We start from the raw sequence: 22,665 nt of genomic DNA, 5'->3' as shown, positions 1-22,665 counted from the left end.
GCTGTTAGTTAACAGGATCTACGAAAAAATTACTCTGTACCAAACACATATATTTTAACAGAATAAGATAATGATCTGTGCAAGAAGATGCTCAATATTCAAGCTAAGGAAGTTATTCCCATTGCATTAGCAAAGCTGTTTAGGAAGGATAATTAACGATAATTAGACGACAAAACACACATTAAGCTAAGAGTTGTTTGGTATGAAGGAAAATATTTTTTATAGTTGGTTAAAATATTTTGGAAAATATTTTTTCTAGGAAAAAAAATTCCTTAGAAATGAGAAATGAATAAGAATTGAACCCTTATCAATAAGGTAAAATTGTAGGTACCCAACAAACCGAACTATATTAAGATTTTCCAACTTCCCTAAAGGAAATAGAAAAAATAAGTTCTGAAAGTAATATATATTCCATTCTCATTATCTCCTTCCTATTTATCCAATACCTCCAACCCTCACCCGACCCCTTGGTCATCCCACCCCCGAACCCCCACTTCTCACCCCATATCTCATGTGGCATATTATACTACATGATATAGTGACAAAATCAAAATTTTCGTTAATTTATGCATGCTAGAATCAAACTTAAGAAACGGATTACCATTGAAAAATGGCATTTACATGGCCCCTAGGAGAAAAAAGCAGTAAAATATCTACGAGAGATTGATTTTATAGGTCATTTATAATATTTTTAATTTTATATTCTTTCTATAAGTGGTTTTCATTTTTACATATGAATAATCTGAAAAAAATCATATTTTTCTATTTATTTAATAAGCAAGAGATCTGAAGTCCTCAAAATCTATCATATAAATACACCAAAAGACAGATTATTATTTTTAATTAGATACTACTTATTATGCATGTTTTTATATATCCATTAATCACAGTAATTATACTTAATGGAACCCATGGTAGGCACAAAATCGTGCAGAATCTCAAAAGAGATAGAGATTAGACAAAAGCAAGCAAAGATTACATTTTAATCTTAGCTACAAGATCCCTATAAAGAAAGAAAACAAAAAAATACACCATTTGCTCCACTTTGTTCAACACTATTTCCTTATTAATTACTACCGTTCAAAAAGAATGATGCATTTAATTTTATATTTTTTTAAATGACAAGTTTTTTTTTAAATCATACAAATTTTATGATATTTTTAAGATCAGAAGTTTCAAAAAATGTATAACCACACAACATTAGATATATTTATGATTATAAGTTTAAGTTTTTATTTTTAAAAGTAAAAAAAATCAAACAGACCATATAACTGTTTGGAGAGTTGATAGAGAGAAGAAATAGAGAATTATGATTAACCATAGTAGATAGTTATGAATGTTTTAAAATTAAAAATCCATTTTTTCACGCAAAACTTGGAAGAAGTTTAGGGTTTTGAATTCAGAATTCAGAGTCAATAGATTCGATGTTATGAATTATGTCAAACCTGGTGTGTTTAGTCTAAATCCAAGCTCATTAATCATGAAAATCATTCATGTTTCTAGGGATTTCCTCATCCAAAATGACTAAAGATGGATCAGATCCAAACCATGTAGCATAAAGAAAATTCTTTTAATTCATAATCCATGTTGAACTTGAACTATAAACATTCAACATGTTCACAACATGAAGTTAACCTCCATGGTATACATTACAGATTCAATAGAACTCAGTAATTTTGGCTCAAATCTTATATATGTAAGTAAACTGAAATGATTGTGGTCCAGAATTCATAAACTAAAAAATTCTGACTCCGCCTCTGATATCAGAAAACTATGACATATATATGGAGAAAAACAAAGCAAATAATCCTCTTATTATTGAAAAACATAGCAATTTTTTACCTTTGCTTTGTTCCTTCATATAAGCCAAATAGATATTCAAGAAGATTGGAATTGAAAGGTAGTTGTAGTTGGCTCATGAGCATTACTAGAAGTAGGTTTGTTTTGCATTTTCCTCTTCTTCTTCTTCTTCTTATAAGAAATTCCTCTTGCTTTAGCTTGAAAATCTCTTACCTCTCTAAGATAAACGCGTATAGATCCACTCGCAAATGGATTATTCTCCGGTAGGCCACCATTTTCTTCATAGGCAGCTCTAAGCCTACCAATAAGTGCATCAAGACTTCCCCATGCTTGTCTAAGAGGACAAGTACAAGGCCCTGGAGGCTCTGGTTGCCCGAAAAAAGGGCAACCATGTAAATGTACCTTAGTTTTTCCAAATTGATCTAGGTATCGGAGAAATTCTAGCACGTGGTTATAGTTACACTGGGATAAAGGAACTGATGGCCTTTGATTTTTCAAGTATTGTCCAAAAGTGTTCCAATCACGACGTTTCTGAGACTCATATCGACTCAGTTGAGGCGGTACTGGTGTTGGTGGTAGCTGATGATGATGATTGTCAGATGGTGCTATAAGTATAGTGGTTGATGATCTTGATAATGATCCTTCTTCTTCTCCTCCTCCTCCTCCTCCGATTATTATTTGATCATTTGACATCATAGTATCAAAATATTAAATTGTGCAACCTAGGTTGACAATTAAAAAATCAGTATGCTTGGTAAAGAAATTATAGAGAGTAAGTTATGATCATTTCAAGCTTAAGATTTAATTAAATATTGTTGATTATTATGGAAGAAAGAAGAAATAGTGAGTAGAATTGTAGATGAGAAAGATGGAAATCAAATCATGGGGTATCAAGGAGACATGGTTATGGGTCCAAGGAAAGTATATTAGCTCTTCTTTTTCTTATTCCTTCTTGTTTTCTTCCTTTAATTGTCCTATTACCACTATGATGATTTAACTTATTTCTACTTACTCCCTAACTTTTTTTTTACACTATAGAGTCAAAATCACTCTATAACGATATCATTTGTCTGGATAATAATTTTTAACTATTCGTAAAAAATATTATTATAGAGAACATATAATATAATATAATATAATATAATATAATATAATAGGAGTTTCAATAATCCAATCAAAACAAACTTGATTGTTATAGACAGTAGCGGAGTCAGAATTTTTTTACTAAGGAGCAAGATAGGGTGTGACAAAATTTCTACAATAATCATTGTATAGAAGTTAAGGTTTCAGGATTATTTATTTTAATTTTTAATAAAATTAAATATTATTAGTATCTTGATAATTGTGCTGGCTAGCATCATTAAAGCAATCATTATCAAGATATTAGCAAAATCAGCACTTTAATTTAGCCTTGGTAGGGGTAGCTAGAGCTGGAAAATATGTTAAATGGTGATAAACATGTACAGTTTATTACTAGCTACTTGTATGTATATGTAGAAATGAAATGGCCCTACCATGATATGATTTCCATAAATTAAAAAGAAATAATTTAGTGCATAATTAAGTTAACAAAGAAATTTGTCTTAATTGTACTTTTCAGTAATTTGAGCTTGATGCTGAGCTGTAAAGACTAGCTTAAGAATATAATTTGCTGACTAATACAAAGTAATTACAAAAGAAAACATATGTGATGTTGGGGTTCCTAAGATAATGGAAATTGTAAACAACCAAATTGAAATAAGTAAATAAAATATTAAGGAAAAGAGGATATTGGTTAAAGATATCTAAACATAGTGGATTAACAAAAGATTTAGGGTGTGTTTGGTATGAATGAAAATATTTTTCATGAAATAACATACAACTAAATTGCAATGAACTTCTCACTTTTGATATCGCATCTGATAAATAATTTTTCGAGAATTCAATACATATCTAAATATTTTTAAAGAATCTAAACGTCATAGATATAAATATATGTGTAAGTAATAACTGCTTAATCAACTTCAACTTGAAGAATAAACGACAGTTGCCTTTTAGCCTACGTTATGTGTGTGATACTAAACATAATATTTGTTAATCTTAATAATACATAACCATTAACCAACACTGCTAGCTACTGCTAGTAATGCTCAGTGATAATATTATCCTTTTCTCTATTACTAATAGATTTGTACTATTTTTGTTGTTGTTGGCAAATTTGTAGCTATAGAGGATCTCTTCTATCTTCCTTTATTTTGGACTTTGTAGTACTTGTTATATGTCATTAGATGTTGTAATTAAAGAGTTGTCAAATAAAAAAAGACTAAAAATGAAAGTAAGATAAATAAATTGAAACGGTGGAAGTATATATATGTTAGTAAAAATAGTGTTGTTATGGCTTTCTTGTTTTTCGGATAACCAAGAAATCCCCAGGTACTAGCTAGTGGTGCATGATTCAAAACTCGATGTCACAAACCTTTTAATCTCATCTAAGCTATAGCTAGCAGGCTCTACATTCCTGAGATCTCAGGGTTCTCAATCACTTCATTGACCATTAGGCCACACCCTTGAGTGCAAATTTCAAGGACTTGCCAGTATATGAGAATGTACAATCGTTGTAGCTTCCTAAACTATACAACCTTTTACATTCAACAGTTGCTAATAAAAATTGTTAAATAGTACACAGATCTTGCCTGAAGTTTCACTTCTAGCCTCGATATGCAAGATTCCAGATCCCCAACTAGTTTGTGATTGATGAATAAGGTTTCAAAATGGAAAATTTCATGTATAAATGAAAAATAAGCATAAGTGAGATTTCTAGTAAATTTCTACTATTCACCTCTCTACCTAACAATTCCCCGAAAGAAAATATGAACCACTTGCATAGAATATGACATCAAAGTCTATAGAGAAAAAACAGCTCACTCGTGAGGGGCCGGGGTCTTGTTCTGCAATAAACTCATGATTTCCTACTTTGAAGAATTCATGATTCATATATATTTTACCATCTCTTTCCAAACTACAAAATCTTGTAAGTTTCCAATACCAATTCATTTTTTTTCTGCTTTCATTTTCCTTTTTTAACAGAATTAACTGTGAAGCTAGACAAAAATGTAGATAACATCTTACGCACCCTCACAATCCCTCCAAAATAGAAAGAGCAAGAAGAAATAAAAATAAAGTTTGAAACTTTAGCATTACTGCATGTAGATCAGAGTGTTTCTCTTTGACTGATAGGAAGAAAAACATACATACCTTTCTCAGATGCCAAATCGTGAATGTTCAAGAGAAATGTCCAAATCATTAAAAGCTAAACATGAATTCCCTAGGAACAAATGTATATAGAAATGTTCAGAAGATGCATGTCGTGGAGATGAAGATGTTGAGATGGATGTGTGGGCATACTAGGAGAGACAAGATATGGAATGAGGTTTTCGGGAGAAGGTGGAAGTGGTCTCTGGTGGCGGACAAGATGAGGGAAGCGAGACTGAGATGGTTTGGGCATGTGTAAAGAAAGTGCATTGACACACCAATGAGGAGGTGCGAGCGGTTGGTTGTAGGGGGTAACCGGAGGGGTAGAGGTAGGCCAAAGAAGTATTGGGGAGAGGTGATTAGACAAGACATGACACAACTTTATATTACCAAAGACATGACTCTAGATAGGAAGAAGTGGAGGTCGCATATTAGGGTAGAAAGTTAGTAGGGGTGAAGTGGTGTATTGCCGTGCGTAGGTTTAGGCTTGTTAGTGCCTGTCGTAGTGCTAACCATACCCTTGTAGTTCTTGCCTTATGTCGTGTACTATGTTTCAATTACCACACTATTTTGTTGTTGTTATTGTTTCTTTCTTTTAGACTTTACACTGTTTTTCTTATTGATGGTTATGCTTTCTTCATTATTTTGTTATTCTTTTACTTGGGTTCGATACACTTGAGCCAATGGTCTTTCGGAAACAACCTCTCTACCTCCTCGAGGTAGGTCTGCGTACACTCACCCTCCCAAACCCCACTTAGTGGGATATCCCTGGGTATTTTGTCGTTGTTGTCTCCATGAGGAAGGAGGATTTAATCCATTGAACTGGCAGAAGGGTGGAAAAAAAACAATTGCAAGTTTTTTCATGACGTACTTTTCATGTTCAAGAGAGAAAAAAGGAACAAATATAGGCAAATAAAATTTCAGACAGTTATTTGTTAGTACAACAAAGGTGATCCATGTAATATCACTTTAAGTATAATTCTCCCAGGGAAAACCACTGGTGGCAATTTCAGTGAAGTTTACTCTTGGAATACCGAGCAACACAAATGCCATGGTGGTGCTATTGTTCAAAACTCGTCTCTTATTGCACAAAGTGAAAACCTGAACAAACCCAAGAAACAGAAGAGGCAATGCAGAAGTATTGCCTTTCAATCATAATTGGAAGACCGTGACAGTAAACTTCTTTGACAGCTGTTCACATAGAGGAATTGCTATGTTGAAGCAGTGGAAGACAATGAATTGGAGCAATGTCAGACACCATCTTTAACATCACCAAGATGAGATGCCAAAGAGACCCTTCGAGCAGGAACAGACCGAAATTTGCCAAAGCTGAAAGGCAAATGAGACAAAGTGCTTCTGGGGCAACTATCGCTAACTTTATCATAGTGTATTGTGTAATTTGAGCTGCTTATGTTCCTGGAGTAGCAGAATGAATTGTCCTTATATTTGTAGACCTGTTGGGTACTCCCAACCCCGCTGACTACTATCTGGCCCTTTACAAGAATATGGCCCTGTGCTTTTTGCATGTTTTCAGTAGAGCTGGCTGATGATCCGTTCTTGGACGTCTTTACCCTCTTATCATCAAATCCCAGCGTAACATTTGAGATTGAGGCATAGCTTTCGTCTCCTTTGTCTACATTGTCAGAATGCAAGAGAAGCAGAAACTTTTTAAAGGACTCAAGAGACTGGACAGACGAAGATGGCATCACGACATCAACAGTTTCATTGAAATAAATAATCTGATCCACATTTTGCAAATTTCCTCCGTTTCCCTCCACCATATAGTTACTATAACTTAAACCTAGAGCTGACTTAGTAGTGATGTTCCCATAGGATGACTTTACCCATCCTGTCAATGTGATTGATCTACTAGCATTTGTGACAAAAGATCCATCAATGCCTGTAAAATTTGTCATAAGAGAAAACGAAAGAGGCAGACTACTATACTTCAATAACTTCCCTTCTGTCTTTATACTCTTCTCATCCAACCAAAGATGCAAATTTGCATCAATGTACCACACATTAAGAGCATTCGTGACACTGAATGAAATCTTATGCGTATTTCCATCTAAAATCTTCCCTAAAAATGGCGTAATTTCAATATCATACGATGGAAGATCAAACGATCCGATCCCACTGATAGGTCTCCACAAGAGAGGATTGACACCCCCGGTATAGATCACCGTGAACGGCCAAACTGCACCAACCACCACATCATCCACGCTAACTACTACTTCCCTAAAAGCTCCATTCCCTGATGTATCAGTAAGGTTATTTGCACGAATATAATCATTCGGTGGATTACCATACCAAAACTCATCATTCTCATGAAATGAAACATAAATTTCCAGTACAGCCCTATAAGCATTTTGTGGAATTTCAAACTCTTTTGACTGAACATCTGTTGAATTCTCAACCTCAAACCACAATCCATCATTCAACGGCATATTTCTCGAAATAGGTAAGATCAAATCAGCCCTAGAATCAAATGCCTCATACGAATAATCCAAATTTCGCTTATAATCACTATACATTTCTTCAGCAGGATAAAAATGAATAAAAAGTTCCACATGGTATATTCCAGTATAGGTACTATCAACTAAATTCCCCATATAAACAGCAAGAATTTGATTTTTCATCATAAGCAAAGAGTAATACCTTGTAATATCCTTCTTGACAGTCCAAACAATCCCATTAGTCCTTGGTTCAGCAGTGCAGCTTCTGAAAATCTCAACCCCACTAAGCCAAACCCCAAAAATTCTATCAAATTGCCTCCCTTTACAAGTTGCTTTCCATTCCAACACAATCTTGGAAAATTTCTGAGATGGGCAATTAAATGGGGGTGTGTAGTTTGCAAGAAAAGGGGGTTTTCCATATGTGTAACCAAAGTCCTGTTGAAGGACTAAGTATGAACAAGGATTGGTTTTGGGGAGATCTATAGATTTGGTTACTTCAAAATAGGTTGTTGGGGTGGCATTATTGTTCTTGGAAGAAGAGTCTAGCTGGGTAATGAGCTGTGATTTAAAGAGAGAGCTACCATGTAGAGTTGCTGTGGAAAAGAGTGGTTGTTGGAGTAAGAAAAAAATCAAGAAGAGGAAAGAGGGGAAGAAGAATGCCATTAATGGTTTTGGTTTGTGATGGTATGTTGTGATTGAGTGGTCAATGTAGTGTAGATGAAAGTTTGGTATGCTTTTTTCCTAAGTTACAATTTGTTTGTTCTAATACATATTGTTTCGTATTATATTTTATTATTTAAACTTTAAATGAATACATAAATTATATTGTTTTCGATCATTATATAATGTCATATATTTATTATTTGAATGATAAATATTGAGTAGAGCTTTTATGAAAAAATATAAAATATAATTATTAAATAATACATAAAAATAAAATGAAAAGAAGATATTAAGGTAACAAAATCAATTAATTAAGGGTGATACTTACGAAGTCGACATAGATATGATGTCTCGTACCAAATCATTCATTACACAACACAAATCTTTTCACGGTTATATAAGTTATAGATTTAAATGATATAATAAAATTTAAATAACAATCGAAATAAACATAATATTTTAAATTTTGCAAAAAAAGATTCATGCTTGGCGCAAAGAGATAGTTATTACTATTGTTGACTGGTGGATCTTTATATATATATATATGATATATCAATGTGGTGCCTTTGGATATTTTGATATTTAGTTAGTGTATTATGATTTGATCATTTGGTAAGCTTGTATAGGATTTGGGAAAATATTGATAGTTCTTACAGTTTGTGGATTTTTCATGTTTATGAGAAAAAATACAACTTATGCAATCTAATTGCATGTACAAAAAAAACTTCAATTTTAAATCAATCTAATTTATGTCGCGTGCGAACAGGCACTTAAGTATGTCCAATTTAGTTTTGATTATCTCACACTGTTGTCTCCATATTCAGACCAATTCTTGGAAATCCAGAAAGCTTTTTACACTTTTCAACGTTAGTGCTTAAGAATAGGTTAATCCCACAAAACCCCTGTTGGGAATCAAGGAACTTTAGTCATGGAAGAGTGGATTTTGTGATAACAAGAGATGGGAAACTAAAGTTTGAGGAACATGAAGTGGAGGCACCAAAGACGGAGAAATGGAAGACAAAGAAGAAGCTGAAGCTGCAAAGGAAGAGGGAGAAGAAGAAGAGAAAAGCTGCCAACAAGAGAGATCCCAGAAGACTTGGTGTTCAGGGGAAGAAGAAGAAGCAGAAGTTTGACACTGCTGAAGAAAGAATCAAACAGAAGATTGAAAATGTGAGATAAAGATTTTTCTTTTTCACTTTTAGGAGCCCATGATTGTTTTTTTTTTTGGCCAATAATGCTACTGCTACTACTGAGGATTCATATAGCTGCTCCCAACTTGTTTGAGATTGATGCGTAATTCTTGTTTTTACAAGTACCACCGCAGCTACTGAAACTATGGCTCAATCCCGAATTATTTGGTCTCGACTGTATCATTTATCAATAGCCATCCCGTTCCGTCTGAACCTGTATGATTGTTGTCATTATATTAGCTTATTAATCTGCAATAATATTAAGATGAACTGAATTGAAGCACTTGGGAGTGATCTTCAACCTGTTTTCTTCAATTTGGTTGACAAGAAGTTAGAAGGAAGCTGGATGAAAATGACAAATAAGACATATTCATGTGTTTTCTGTTGTTATTGTTAAATTTATTGAGGAACCTTTTATATTACAGTCTCTCATTTGGTACTTGGAAATCAGAGTGAGATTGGAGAAGCATTATTGATCCTGCCTTTGTCTTTTTCCTTCTCTTCTTGGCTGTGGTTGTTGGAGCTTAATCTTAGTAGTTATTGCAAAAAAGGTCCATTTTGTCTATGATTTCTGTCTTGGAAATACTGGAGACTGGAGAAAGAAAAGAGCCTTTATGCTTTCGAATTACTTTCAATTTGTGTGTCATCTGCTGCAACCAAGTTACAACAAGTCCTGTTTGTGTGGTTACTGTCTCACTGAGACATTGATGCTATTTCGTAGTTAATGTTTTGTAGCTATCTTAACCATTTCCTGGTTTAGGGGTGTGAAGAATTCAGTGTGGTCACCCTATATTTATGTTTATAGAAGCTAAGATTTGTTTATTTGCATTTTCCATTTTCTGCTATACAAAACCTAATGTAATTTTTTATTTTAACAAAAGCTGACATGTGTTGGCTTTGGGTCAGGCAAAAGTCAAAGAAGCCATGCTAATTGAGAGACTAAAGCGATATGAAGTTTCCAAAGTTCAAGGTCCTGAGGTTAAGCCGCACTTTCTCACTGGTGAAGAACGATTCTATATTAAAAAGATGGCACAAAAAAAGTCTAATTATGTGCCAATTGGCAAAAGGGGAGTTTTTGGAGGTGTTATTCTTAATATGCATCTACATTGGAAAAGGCATGAAACTGTCAAAGTCATATGCAAACCCTGCAAACCTGGTCAAATTCAAGAATATGTTGATGAAATTGCAAGACTGAGTGGTGGCATCCCGATTCAGATAATTGCAAATGATACCATCGTTTTTTACCGAGGAAGGGAATATGTGCAGCCTGAAATTATGTATCCTATTGATACACTGTCAAAGAAGAGGGTAAGTTTGTTAGAGCTAATTTTCTATAATAACCAAGTAATTGCTTCTCGTCATGCATTCATGCAAACTTCACTTTCTAAAGTCTCAATGTGTATAGACCTTCTACCATAAACTTCTAATCATTGCCACCAACTTCCAAAATCATTCTTCTGCGGTTGACGTGCTACTTAGTCTATTTGCGTGGGTCCTTCATTTCTCTATTGACTTATGCCAAACATGTATGACATAGGTGTGTGTACTTGTGTGGATAATTTTATTCCTAATATTATCAAAAACTGCATGTACCCATATAAATATGCACATCTTATCCCTATTTGTAGCCGAATCCATGTAACACAACATATTGTCGACCTGGCTCATAGATGTAGTTAAGTTAATTATTAGGGTATAGGCTCACCATACAATTTCTCTCAAAAGCATTGTCATACAACATCAAGATCACATCAAGGCATGCTCAACTAGGTATCTCATAAATCAATTTAAGCAACTTATCATAAACAAAAGCTCATCATTTCATATCATATAAGGAGGAACTACCTTCTCCACCCATGATACACACTTCATCATTTTCATTTCCAACATGGAGGAACTAACAACCACTCTCCTACCCTTTTGTGATTTGTGTTGTTGATTTGGCTTATAGATGTGGCTGAGTTGATAATTGGAGTAGATCATTTGAAATCCACCTCAACAACCACTCCCCTAAGTACCCAAGAGTGTGGCCTAGTGCCTAGTGGTCAATGAAGTGGGTTGAGAACCATGAGGTCTCAAGTTCAAATCCCAGTATAGACAAAAACACTAGGTGATTTCATCTCATCTGCCCTAGTCTTGGTGGACAGAGTTATCTGATACTTGTTGCTGGTGGGAGGTGGAAGGTGGAATTAGTTGAGGTGCGCGAAAGCCGGCCTGGACTCCAGGGTTATCTCAAAAAAAAAAACACTCTACTACCCTTTTGTGACTTGCGTTATTCGCTCTACCTCACAAAAGAACAAGACCCTTCATTGCACCATATATACCCCATTGCAGTTTGCAATTTCATCTTTTTCCATCGACCTTCTTTACTGCTTCATTTGTCATAAAATTATACGAAAAGATCGGTTGGTTTTTGCAATTTGTTTGCACTACTTTAATCCATTGATGGTTGTTTAGTTCAAAACTGAAACTAAATGTTGTCAGCTTTACATCATTCTTAGGAATGTATACCAAAATGTCGTTTATTTCACTTGGAGAGATAACAAAGTCGTCTGTCACTTTGTATCAACAAAACATAGTAACGATCTTCTTTTTGCAAATGGCCTTTGGATATTTAACCTACCATTTTTTCCCTGACAGACCTTTAGGCTTTAGTAGTCTCGTACTCTGGTTCTCACATGTTTCATGCTACATTTTTTGGAATCAGTTCACTACACTTACGGATTTGACCTGTAATGCTGTTTGATTCTGTCATGTTTACCTATATCTTTGTTTTATCTATTTTTGCATCAACCATGGTATAAATTACTAGTCAATTCTCTTTCTTCAGGCGTTGGAAAAATCCAAATATGAGCAATCGCTAGAGTCTGTGAGACATTTCATTGCCATTGCTGAGAAGGAACTTGCACTCTACTATAGACACGTTGCCCTATACGATGACCCAAATAATCGGAGTGCTTACTCCTCCATCCTTGATGATTTAAGAAGCACAAGTGAAAAACGAAATGACGAAATAGGAGAGGAGAACTATACAGCAGGCGAATCTATTTCCTCGGATCTCGAGTTACCTCATATTGATGATTATTGTTCTGATGACAAACAATCTTTAAGCGAATTTGAATTTGAGGATACTGACGAATCAAGTAGTCATGACTTGGATTCTGGGGAGGAGGAAACTAGTAATTACTGATGTAGCATACGGGGAAATACTTGAAGATTGAGACCTGAAATAATGCGGTTTTAATTCTTGATCTGATAATTGAGGGATCGGAATAGAATAGGCTTTTTTATTTCTAAATCCTCTGTTTGGTTATCCTGAAATTGGCACAAAAACTAGAACTTGATCTTTAATTTGTTGACCCAATTTCATGAGCTAATTACCTTTTCAATTGGTTTGGTTGTATGGGCACTAGACTCCAACAAGAATGATTACTGATGAGATTATCTTGGGGTTCCTCCCCTTGTGTTGGCAACAAGCTAACCTGATTGATTGGTTGAGTGTTGATATTTGTAACTTGACTGTAGAATTTTACTTTTTATATCTTCGATTGATGGTTGAAGGACTTCTTTAAAGCTTCTACAAAATCTTTGTGGGCAAGTCTTGGTTACAGATTTGATTTCAATGACACATGCTTCACTCCGGCAGAACTACAATAAATGGCATTCAAGTTGGTTGAAGAGAAGGGTCAGATATTTTCCTGGTAAGTAATTGTTGCATATATATATATATATATATATATATATATATATATATATATATACACATTTGCACCTTACCTTTTGCTGACACCGGGTCCAATATGGAACTGGTTCTGCAATGTGTTTCATTTTGTTTTTTTCCCACCTTTGTTTTATCCCATGCATGCGCGAAGTCATTTTATGTCTGATTACTTTGTTTGGAGAATCCCAAGCTAGCTAACTTGATATATGCTTTTTGACAAATTTGAGCCCTTATGTAGCTTGATTTCCAGCATAGTACTTTTGGAGATTCTGTACCTTATATTCTTGATCAACACTATCTTGCTTCTAAATATGAGAAGGCAATTATGTTACGGTTTAGACATATATACTAATGTTGTCTGCTTGAACTTTCTATCTTAGGATTCTAATTCTCTCTTGTTTTACTCTTGTAAGAGTTCACTATATACCTTGTAATTGCACTGCGAAACCTTTTTGCCCTTTTGCTTGTTACTTGATTCTTTGAATATGGCATACATGTTTATGCTTTGGTAAATAGTAAACCAACCTCATCAGAATTAAGCAACACCTCAGTTTTTATCTGTATGTGAAGCTGGTAAGCACCTTTTGAGTTCTGAAGCAACTTCACTTAACCGATCAAATCAAAATTTTCGATCTCTTCTCTAGATATCATGTGGTTAAACTATATTTGTTGTCTTTCAGCTTGGTAGATCTTGAACTATTAGTTGCTGCTTGGACCCTGAATGTCTTGGTTGATATTAGTTATTTTTAATCTTTCCTCACCCTATTTTGCAGAAAAATAGCGTAATCTTATTTGACAAATGAGACGCCTGTAAAGAAATTATGTCAAGGTGGATCATAAAAAACAGCCAAGTGATCTCTTCTTATTCATCTAAGTCTTGGTTGGCAGTGTTTACTGGTGCCTGTGACTCTAGGAGCTGAGACATACAAGGTACTTGATGAAATAATTGAAGTGCGCGAAAAAAAAAGTGGATAGTAAAGATCAGAGCATGCAAAAAACAAGTTAAACCTTGAATACCTTTATACCTTTATTAAAATTGTTGGTTTCTTGAGACACGTTGAAAGTTCAAAGGATGTAATTTTGAACTTTATTTGGTTGGGTACCAAACTTTTACCTCAACTCTCAGCAGAGGATACTATTGCCAATAAATCACAAGCTAATTATTCCAAAGTGAGATCATATTTCCTATGTGAAGATTTCTATTTTCAGATGTTGCCTGCTAGGATTCAAAATTCAATATTCCTTCTGTCTCAGTTTATATGACTCACTTTTCTTCTTAGTTTTGACTTTTTTTGGTACTTTTTTACTTGGGACCACCAACTTTTTTGTGTTATCCAAACACACAAAAAAAGAAGTCAAAAGCCAATCTAAAACTAAAAAAAAAGCTTTAAAAGCTAAAAATCACTTAAAATAAGCTAATTCAAACACTCATTCAGAAATGATCACCGTCAAGCACAAGATTCAGAGCTGGAATCTTCCTACTCTTGTTAGTTGGGATGGAGCATTCTATGATTTTCCTTTCCCACCATCTCGAGCTCTCGCTTTCAGGATGAATACACAAGAAAATTACTATGAAAATTGACATGATACAATTCCTACAAAGTCTCGTCTCTAACGTGAAAAAAATTTAATGAATCAATATTTATCTAGAGAACCTTACACCTTCTTCAATTACACAAGTGATTCTTATTAAAAATTTCCTATAAAGTCTTAACGTTAACTTGATAATTGAATCAATAACTAGTTAAATCGATACTTTAATTCTATAATTATTTAACATATCTACAAATCGATAATTAATAAGTAGAATTGATAATTTTCAAAATCGAACCAAACGGATTAATCTAAACTCTATATTTGTCAACCCTAAGGACTATTTTGGTAATTTTTCTCTAAATTAGCCTTATTTCTTTCTTCTTCACGGGAATATTGCAATCTGCAATCAGTAAAGCAGTGATAAGGAGATATTTTTCAAAGAAAAAAAGATGGCTGGATTATCACAAGATTGGGAGCCGGTGGTGATTCGTAAGAAAGCGCCGACCGCCGCCGCACGGAAAGATGAGAAAGCAGTCAACGCCGCTCGTCGCGCCGGTGCCGAAATCGAAACTGTCAGAAAAGGTATACAGTATCCTGCTCCTTTTTTTCATCTTAGCCTTATTGATTTTCTAACTACCTTTTTTCCGATGAGTTATACTGTATCCTGCTCCTTTTTTCATTCCCGTTCGTTTTTGCTTGGTATGAACTAGGGCTTTTATTTTCATTTTTAATTTTTATTTTTCCGGTCAGGTTGACGGCCAATTTCGACGTACACCTCTTTATTTATGGTTTCCTGTTTACATATAGCTAAGTCATGCTCCAATTGAATAACTTAACTCCTAATAAAACACTTTTGATTCAGAAAGATTTGAATTTTTTTTTTGCTCGTGTTCTCAATCGTCTATTAGATAGTTAAACATATCATTTTTAATGATATGCATCAACCTCAAGTAGAAAATGTCTGGTTTTATAGATGCGTATAATCAAGGAAGTGACATATTTTATGTGGTTAGCTTAGCTATATCTAATAGACGAATGAGAACACACTCAAAAAAATAAAATTTGAATCGGAAATGTCTATTTGGAACATGACTTAGTTCAAATGTCTAAGTGGAATATCCTAGAAAGTTTAAGGGGTTGGTTATGTATGAGGCCTGGTTATGTTTCAATTATGGCAGTCATGTATAGTATTATACTACAATGGTCTGCAATGAGTGTCTGTACGGTTTTTATTTTGCTTTTACGAAGATACAAACGACTGTTGCCTCTAATGGGATTTGGACCAAGGTTCCAAGGCTGTTACTCCAGATTTTCAGCTCTAAACTATACATTTGGGGCAAGTGAGTTTATATCTCATAAAGCTTAAACCTTTAGAGAGCATACTTATATTTACTTAATTAAAGAAGTTAATATTGTCTAGACTAGATTCATTCTCTGTGTTTAGGTTAATAGCAAAACTTACTCTTCCTGGTTTTGGTTTTGTGGCAAATAGAAATTTCAATGTGATGGTAGATTTTCTTATTTATAACTTATCTTCTTCGTGTGGTCCAGATTCGCTGTTAGTAGCCTAAAATCCTATATAAGGAGCATATTGTATATTGTCTTCTACCAATTAAGCCAAATTCTCCCTTCTTTTTTCTTCTCTATTTTAACATTAGGAAAGGGAGGCTCCAAGTTTCTTTTATGTGCATTTTTCTTTTCTACTTTGTTTGCCAAGAGAGATTAGTAATCTGAATTTTGATATTGGTAAGTGGAAAGTGGAAACTGCTAGGTCCTGAGAGATATGCACGTCGCTTTGTCATTGCATGTTGAGGGCAGTCAGGGTCGGGAAGGAAATGACTCGTTAATGTTGGAACGCACCTACTTTTATGTAGAATGATATCTCTCTATATGTTCTATGTTTTTGCCAATTGCTAGACGGTGCAAAACTTCATTATTGGTTGACATCGATCCTTTAGTTGTAAAAATGAGAAAAATGTTTTGCGCTCATGAAATCTATTTTCTGATGCAGCTACTGCTGGGTCAAACAAGGCTGCCTCTAGTAGTACAACTTTGAACACGAGAAAGCTAGATGAAGATACTGAGAATCTGTCACGTAAGTTTGAGTTGATATTATAACTAGAAACACTTCTATAAAACAACGTGGTTAGAGAGCTTTTCTTTACTCTGACCTATTTATCCACGCAATTCGAACCATGCGCCACTAGCTCTAGGAATTTCTCGATTATCAAAAAAAGAAGAGCTCTTTTCCTCTCTGTGAGTCCAAGTCATGCTTACATCCTGACTTGACAAGCAGACACCTTTTAAAGGTTTCTCCTTCAGGCAAATGCCAATTGATTTGCCACTGGAAAAAACCCAGACATTTTATCTTTTGGTGATGACGTCGGGTGTTACTTCTTGTTTTTGTTCTCAGATCAAAAGGTACCTACTGAACTGAAGAAAGCCATTATGCAAGCTCGACAGGATAAGAAGCTTACTCAGTCTCAACTTGCCCAAGTATCTCTTTCTCCCTGCTCTTGTCCCCCCTTTTTTTTTCAAATAAAGCAATCATCTATATATAGATAGATTCAAGAGAGAGGCTTAATTCATTGTATCAACATAATTTTGGCAATCCCTTTGTTGTGCAGTTGATAAACGAAAAACCACAGATCATTCAGGAGTATGAGTCTGGAAAGGCAATTCCAAACCAACAGATAATTTCTAAGCTGGAGAGAGCTCTTGGTGCGAAACTTCGTGGAAAGAAATAAACTGCAAGAATGGGGGAAAGTGAACCTTTTGGCCCTCACTATCTTTTGGGGTCCTAAAAGTGGTCATGTACATGAGCCATTTTCTTTTGAACGTTTGCTTTAACCAGTATGGTGGTGGTTCTTGTGTCTGGATGTTACTTTCGTGGTTAAACCGAGTGTCGAAAATGGATGTGCTTGCTCTTGCTATGTGTATTAATTAGTTTATGGATTGTGATTCCTAATTTCTTTGTAGGGATGTCTTGTTTTTAAAAATGGAGGATACTTCCATTTTGTGACGCCATTCAACAATTTTCTGTCAATATTACCTTTTGAAGTATTCCCAAACTTTCCTTAAAATTAGAGATAGCGAATGTTAGCAGCATGTGATTATAGTTGAAATACTCGTTAAAGACTAGGCTAAACTTTTTATCTTTTTTTTTTTAATTAAAACATTTTTAAAATTTGAAACATTCATTCATTTTAGACCACTAAAAAGTGCTAGAAATCACACACATTGAATTGGAGGATTTATGAAGACATTAGTGCAAATAATAAGTTGCTACTTTAAGATATCGATCTTCATTATTATTGCTAATAAATCGTTTTTCTCTTGGCTATATAATTATTTTTATTAATTCTTCTACTAAATGAAAAATAATAATTTTCTTAGAAATGGAACTAGTAGTCTGCATCTTGATTCAAGTCAAATTCAATAGATTTTAATAAAATAGTATTTGTATATTAAAATCCTAATACCGTAAAATTAAAATCTTAGTTTCGCTTTGCGGTCCATTATTTATCATATGGATATTTTGTGTAGGAACTGCGGATTTGTTCATTGATATTTTCCTTTGATATTATCTTTTGGCTGTCGTATGATGAGTTCATCTACTTAAATACAAAGCAATTTTTCACCATTAAGTCACATTGGAAAGTGTTACGGAAATATCGTTGATTATTTAACAATAATCACAAACAAAATAAATAACATAAAATTTTAATGAGATTTAACTATGTCTAATTATTTGGATCCTAACAAAAAGCTCAAATCTCATTATTAAGGAGAGACAAAGTTAAAATTTAAAATTGAATCATAATTTTAGAACTTTAAAATGGAGTACGTAATAATAATTATATCTTGTTGTTCAAGCGGTGGTTTTAAGAAGAAAAAAGGCTTCTATCAGCACTATAAACTATATAAATAGATAAGACTTAAAAAGAGATAGACTGAAATACTATTTAATAAATAGTACTCCTTCCGTTCATTTTTATTTGTCACTAACTCTTAAAATAAATTTTGATTTTTACTTGTCACTTTTAACATATCAGGAAAAAACAATAATTTTTTCCATGTTTTACCCTCAACACACTACATCAAAAATGAAAATTAGCAACATTTAATTAACGGCAATTAGCACTCTTTCTATATGTCCCTAAAGCCTTTAGCGGCATTGGTTCTAATGATACTTAACTAATGTCAGTAAATATTTTAACACCCTTTATTAATGTTTATATTTATTGCCGCTAAAAATTATTTTTGTTATAGTAACATTAAATACTTATTTTCTAAATTATTTTTCGAGACATGATTAATAAGAAATAATTTAATAAAATACTTATATTAGTATTAATTATTTTTTTTAATGAACATGTTGTAAAAATAGGGGGAAGGGGTGAAGTTGAGCAACGATGAGAGGAAGATGACAAAAGAAAAAAAACAAATTGACAAGATATTTTCATGAAAACGTTAGGTCACTTCTTTCGTCATGAAAATACATTTAATTTTATCAGACGTAATAAATCTTCCTAGTTCCACAAAAAAAAAAAAATGTGTACAATCTCCACTTCTCAAGGCCTATAAATCAACCCACTCAAAAATTAAATCTTATCCAAACAAAAAGGTAAAAATGACAAGTTTTCAAAAATTCCATGAAGAATGGCATGAACATCTTCGTGAATTAGTACAACAAATGACCAAAGCACCAAAATCTTGTACTACAAATCAAGATGAACAAAACACAAAATTATTAATCCAAAAAGTTACTTCACATATTAATGAATATTATCGAGTTAAGTCATTAGCAGCCAAAAATGACATACTTTATATTTTTAGTGCACCATGGTCTAATTCTCTTGAGAGATCCTTGTATTGGATTGCTGGCTGGAGACCTACTATTGCTTTTCATATTATATATACTGAATGCGGAATTCATTTAGAATCTCACATAACTAATATTCTCAATGGATTTCGTAATGATGATCTTGCGGACTTGTCTCCAAATCAGCTCACTCGATTTAGTGAACTTCAGTGTGAAACTATTCGACAAGAAAATACCATCACCGAAGAACTCTCCGATTGGCAGGTAAACACTTCAACTTATTTATTTATTTATGACTTTGTGATAGCGATGAAATTTTAGTAAGATGATTCAAAAAAATGTCAAGAAATGCTATGATTAGTATATATATAGTTACTATATTGTAAGAGTTTCGATAGAAAAATAGTTAATTTACCTGAGTACGGTTGATATTTAACTTATACATACTCCCTTGTTTCGATAACAATTTTTATAAATTTTATTATTTCTATTTAGATGAGTGGATTTTATTTAATAAAAGAACTATATATATATATATATATATATGTATGTATGTATATATATATTAAATAAATATCAGGATAAAGTTAGTAGGGATTATTTTTTTCTTTTTTAGAATGAATAAATTTCTTAAGAATATGATCCAATAAAAAATACAACTTAATATGAAATGCATGAGTACTATGAAATATAGAGGTATCTTATATTTCTGCAATTGGAATAAATTAGGTAAGACACTTTATTTATATGTTTCTTAAAGAAAAAATGTGGAGTAATAATTATTTGTCCTTTACTAAAAATATGTAGATGTCAATTTTTTTATTTCTTTACTTGAAAAAGTTGAAGAAATATTCTATTATTTGATTTCCAATATTCTTTATCATCGATTATAGTTATTTTTCAATATATGAAATTTATTATTATTATTCAAAGAACGGATATTATGCAGTTTAAGAATTATTATGTCTAATCAATATTAGTAGTCGAATAATAATAGACATCACGAGTAACTAAAAAGGATGTTCAACTATATATCTTGATATTTTATTAGTTTTAGTGAGATAACCTTTTTATATAGATATATTTTTTTAACTATATATATATTATTTTTTTGAGTTGTAAGGATGGTGCAAATGAAGTAATTGAAAAGGTAGAGAAAAAGATGGAAATGCTTGTAGAAATATTGGAGAGAGCAGATGAAGTGAGGGTCAACACTATCCACAAATTGGTGCACCTCTTAACACCACAACAAGCCCTCCTGTTTTTGATTGCCGCAACTTACTTGCTTTTTGGGATTCGTAGCTGGGGAATCAATCACGACAATCAACGGATCAAAGATCATCTGCGTTAAAGTCTAATTAATTTAAAATTTTATTTTAGATTGTAGTTTACCTTGAACTTTTAATAATGGTAGTATATATAGTATTGTTGTTTAGTTAACTCTTCACATTTTCATAGTCTTTCCACGATCATGATTTTTATCTTAGTAGTTTTTATGGTTAATAACGTATTTATATAGCTATCTTTTTTGTTGTTTGTAACATTATAAATAATTAAGGGGATAAATTATGTTAAGGTTATAGAAGTGGTGCGATGTTTTTGTAGAAAATCAAATCGTCATACACACAAGTTTTACCATGATTATGTTTTTAAATTAGTTAGATGGAAATATTTGGCAGAGTCGGTTTAACCTGCATGTCTTTTATTACTAGATAGGAAGGAGTGGAGGTCGCGTATTAAGGTTGAAGGTTAGTAGGGCTAGCGTGCTGTCCTTTCTTGCGAGGGTATGGGTTGCTAGCGTGTGTAGTGGTCGTAGCCTTGCACTTGCAGTTCTTGTCTGTGGTACCTATAGCCTTATGTTGTTTACGGCGTTTCACTCCTCTCATTGTTCTATTGAGGCTTCCGTCTCCTCTGTTGATTATTTACTATCTTTCTTATTGGATGGTATGTTGTATGCACTGTTTTTCTCGCCTTTAACTTGGTTTTGGTGTACTTGAGCTGAGGGTCTTTCGGAAACAGCCTCTCTACCTCCACGAGGTAGTGGCAAGGTCTGCGTACACTCTACCCTCCCCAGACTCCACATAGTGGGATTTCACTGGGTATGTTGTTGTTGTTGACGACGAAGAGCCTGCATGAGATCAACATTTATTTAAAAGTTAATTTTTTGATTGATGTTGAATCAAATTTTAAATTTGAATTTTATATATACATATATTTATGTGCTAGTAAACATTTAAAATGAATATCTGATAAATATTATTAATTTTGATAATTTTAATTAAATAATAATTTTATTTTTTTTAATTTAAAATGAATTATACATATTTATGTAGTAATAAATCACTCTTTTTTCTAAAAAATCTTATATGAATGGATATTGTCCTTTATTTTTTAAAATTGAAGGACATATATAAAAATCGTTGTTGATTGATGCAATATTTGGTTGCTTTTTTTGTAAATCGGGGAAGTTATGCGAAAATTTAAGTATTAATGCATTACTAATTTATGCAACATTAATTTTTAAATTAGAATTTAATTCTTACAATAATATCTACGCTATTAATTCCTATGTAGTTGGTCTCTTAACAAGTTGTCCCTTAAGTATGAGCTTAATTATTTTGAGGTCTTGATAAAAAAAAAAAAAATTAATTTAAGTCTTTAAAATTTTATGAATATAATAGAATTTTTTCTATTTTAATATGTTTATCTAATTTTAAATATTGTTTAAATATATCATATATAACTCATTTTAAAAATTAGAACAATTTAAATTTTGATTGCACATAAAAATATTTCATTATGTTTATTAAATTTCCGATAACATTGTGGAAATTTGTATGGCGCACTGATTTTTTCTCACTCTGGAGACAATTTTGTAAGCGGTATAGATATGTGTTTGTATGACAAAAATAAATTGGTGTGGGTCTCCTAAAATATCCACATCTTTAATAATAATTAATTAACAAGAATAGTTTAATTTTTATTAAATATGTATTATAATGATAATTAATATTTTTTGTAAATGTCATTAAAATTTACAGTGACATTAAATTTAATGATGCTTAACTAATACCAATAAAAAGTTAAATTTTTTTTTTATGTTCATAAGAATATATAATTTAGATAACTAATGGAAAGTTCATCCTAAATGTAACCTAAGGGGTCGTTTGGTGTGAGGGATAATACCAAATAGTCTTGAGGTTAAATTATAGTATCACTTAATTTATTTGGTTGACAAATTCG

The 22,665-nt window shown here is 32.9% G+C and overlaps 5 protein-coding genes across 5 annotated transcripts; 3 read left to right on the top strand and 2 right to left on the bottom strand.

The window, feature by feature from the left end:
- Positions 1 to 1,551: 1,551 nt before the first annotated feature.
- Positions 1,552 to 2,684, bottom strand: LOC125867685 (protein LIGHT-DEPENDENT SHORT HYPOCOTYLS 10-like). Its single transcript, XM_049548248.1, has one exon. The coding sequence runs from the start codon at positions 2,494 to 2,496 to the stop codon at positions 1,879 to 1,881; it is 618 nt and encodes a 205-aa protein (XP_049404205.1). The 5' UTR covers positions 2,497 to 2,684; the 3' UTR covers positions 1,552 to 1,878.
- A 3,239-nt stretch (positions 2,685 to 5,923) lies between these two features.
- Positions 5,924 to 8,822, bottom strand: LOC125868956 (peptide-N4-(N-acetyl-beta-glucosaminyl)asparagine amidase A-like). The gene is made up of 2 exons (XM_049549511.1): positions 8,805 to 8,822; positions 5,924 to 8,228 (listed from the first exon to the last, which is right to left on the bottom strand). The coding sequence occupies exons 1-2, from the start codon at positions 8,820 to 8,822 to the stop codon at positions 6,282 to 6,284; spliced, it is 1,965 nt and encodes a 654-aa protein (XP_049405468.1). The 3' UTR covers positions 5,924 to 6,281.
- A 129-nt stretch (positions 8,823 to 8,951) lies between these two features.
- Positions 8,952 to 13,002, top strand: LOC125868955 (uncharacterized CRM domain-containing protein At3g25440, chloroplastic-like; the record flags this gene model as incomplete). Its single annotated transcript, XM_049549510.1, has 4 exons — positions 8,952 to 9,320; positions 10,247 to 10,648; positions 12,171 to 12,531; positions 12,987 to 13,002. Coding segments are annotated over 3 exons (1,131 nt in total), but the record flags the coding sequence as incomplete, so codon positions are not given.
- A 1,943-nt stretch (positions 13,003 to 14,945) lies between these two features.
- On the top strand, positions 14,946 to 17,648 carry LOC125869199 (multiprotein-bridging factor 1b-like). Its single transcript, XM_049549762.1, has 4 exons — positions 14,946 to 15,179; positions 16,609 to 16,692; positions 17,011 to 17,093; positions 17,225 to 17,648. Exons 1-4 carry the CDS (start codon positions 15,047 to 15,049, stop codon positions 17,342 to 17,344), a joined length of 420 nt encoding a protein of 139 aa, XP_049405719.1. The 5' UTR covers positions 14,946 to 15,046; the 3' UTR covers positions 17,345 to 17,648.
- Positions 17,649 to 19,230: 1,582 nt separating this feature from the next.
- Positions 19,231 to 20,773, top strand: LOC125868954 (protein DOG1-like 1). Its single transcript, XM_049549509.1, has 2 exons — positions 19,231 to 19,686; positions 20,546 to 20,773. The coding sequence occupies exons 1-2, from the start codon at positions 19,231 to 19,233 to the stop codon at positions 20,771 to 20,773; spliced, it is 684 nt and encodes a 227-aa protein (XP_049405466.1).
- The last annotated feature ends 1,892 nt before the right edge of the window (positions 20,774 to 22,665 follow it).

The sequence above is a fragment of the Solanum stenotomum genome, chromosome 6, assembly GCF_019186545.1.
Source record: "Solanum stenotomum isolate F172 chromosome 6, ASM1918654v1, whole genome shotgun sequence".
NCBI classification, from domain to species: Eukaryota; Viridiplantae; Streptophyta; class Magnoliopsida; order Solanales; family Solanaceae; genus Solanum; species Solanum stenotomum.
Note: the sequence above shows the minus strand (reverse complement) of the source record. Positions and strands in the feature narration are given on the sequence as shown.

Coding starts and splice junctions, on each gene's coding strand:
- LOC125867685 (XM_049548248.1), bottom strand. CDS start 2,496: ATGATGTCAAATGATCAAATAATAATCGGAGGAGGAGGAGGAGGAGAA.
- LOC125869199 (XM_049549762.1), top strand. CDS start 15,047: ATGGCTGGATTATCACAAGATTGGGAGCCGGTGGTGATTCGTAAGAAA. Junction 16,693..17,010: donor AGATACTGAGAATCTGTCAC/GTAAGTTTGAGT, acceptor TTTTGTTCTCAG/ATCAAAAGGTACCTACTGAA. Junction 17,094..17,224: donor CTCAGTCTCAACTTGCCCAA/GTATCTCTTTCT, acceptor TTTGTTGTGCAG/TTGATAAACGAAAAACCACA.
- LOC125868954 (XM_049549509.1), top strand. CDS start 19,231: ATGACAAGTTTTCAAAAATTCCATGAAGAATGGCATGAACATCTTCGT. Junction 19,687..20,545: donor AAGAACTCTCCGATTGGCAG/GTAAACACTTCA, acceptor TTGAGTTGTAAG/GATGGTGCAAATGAAGTAAT.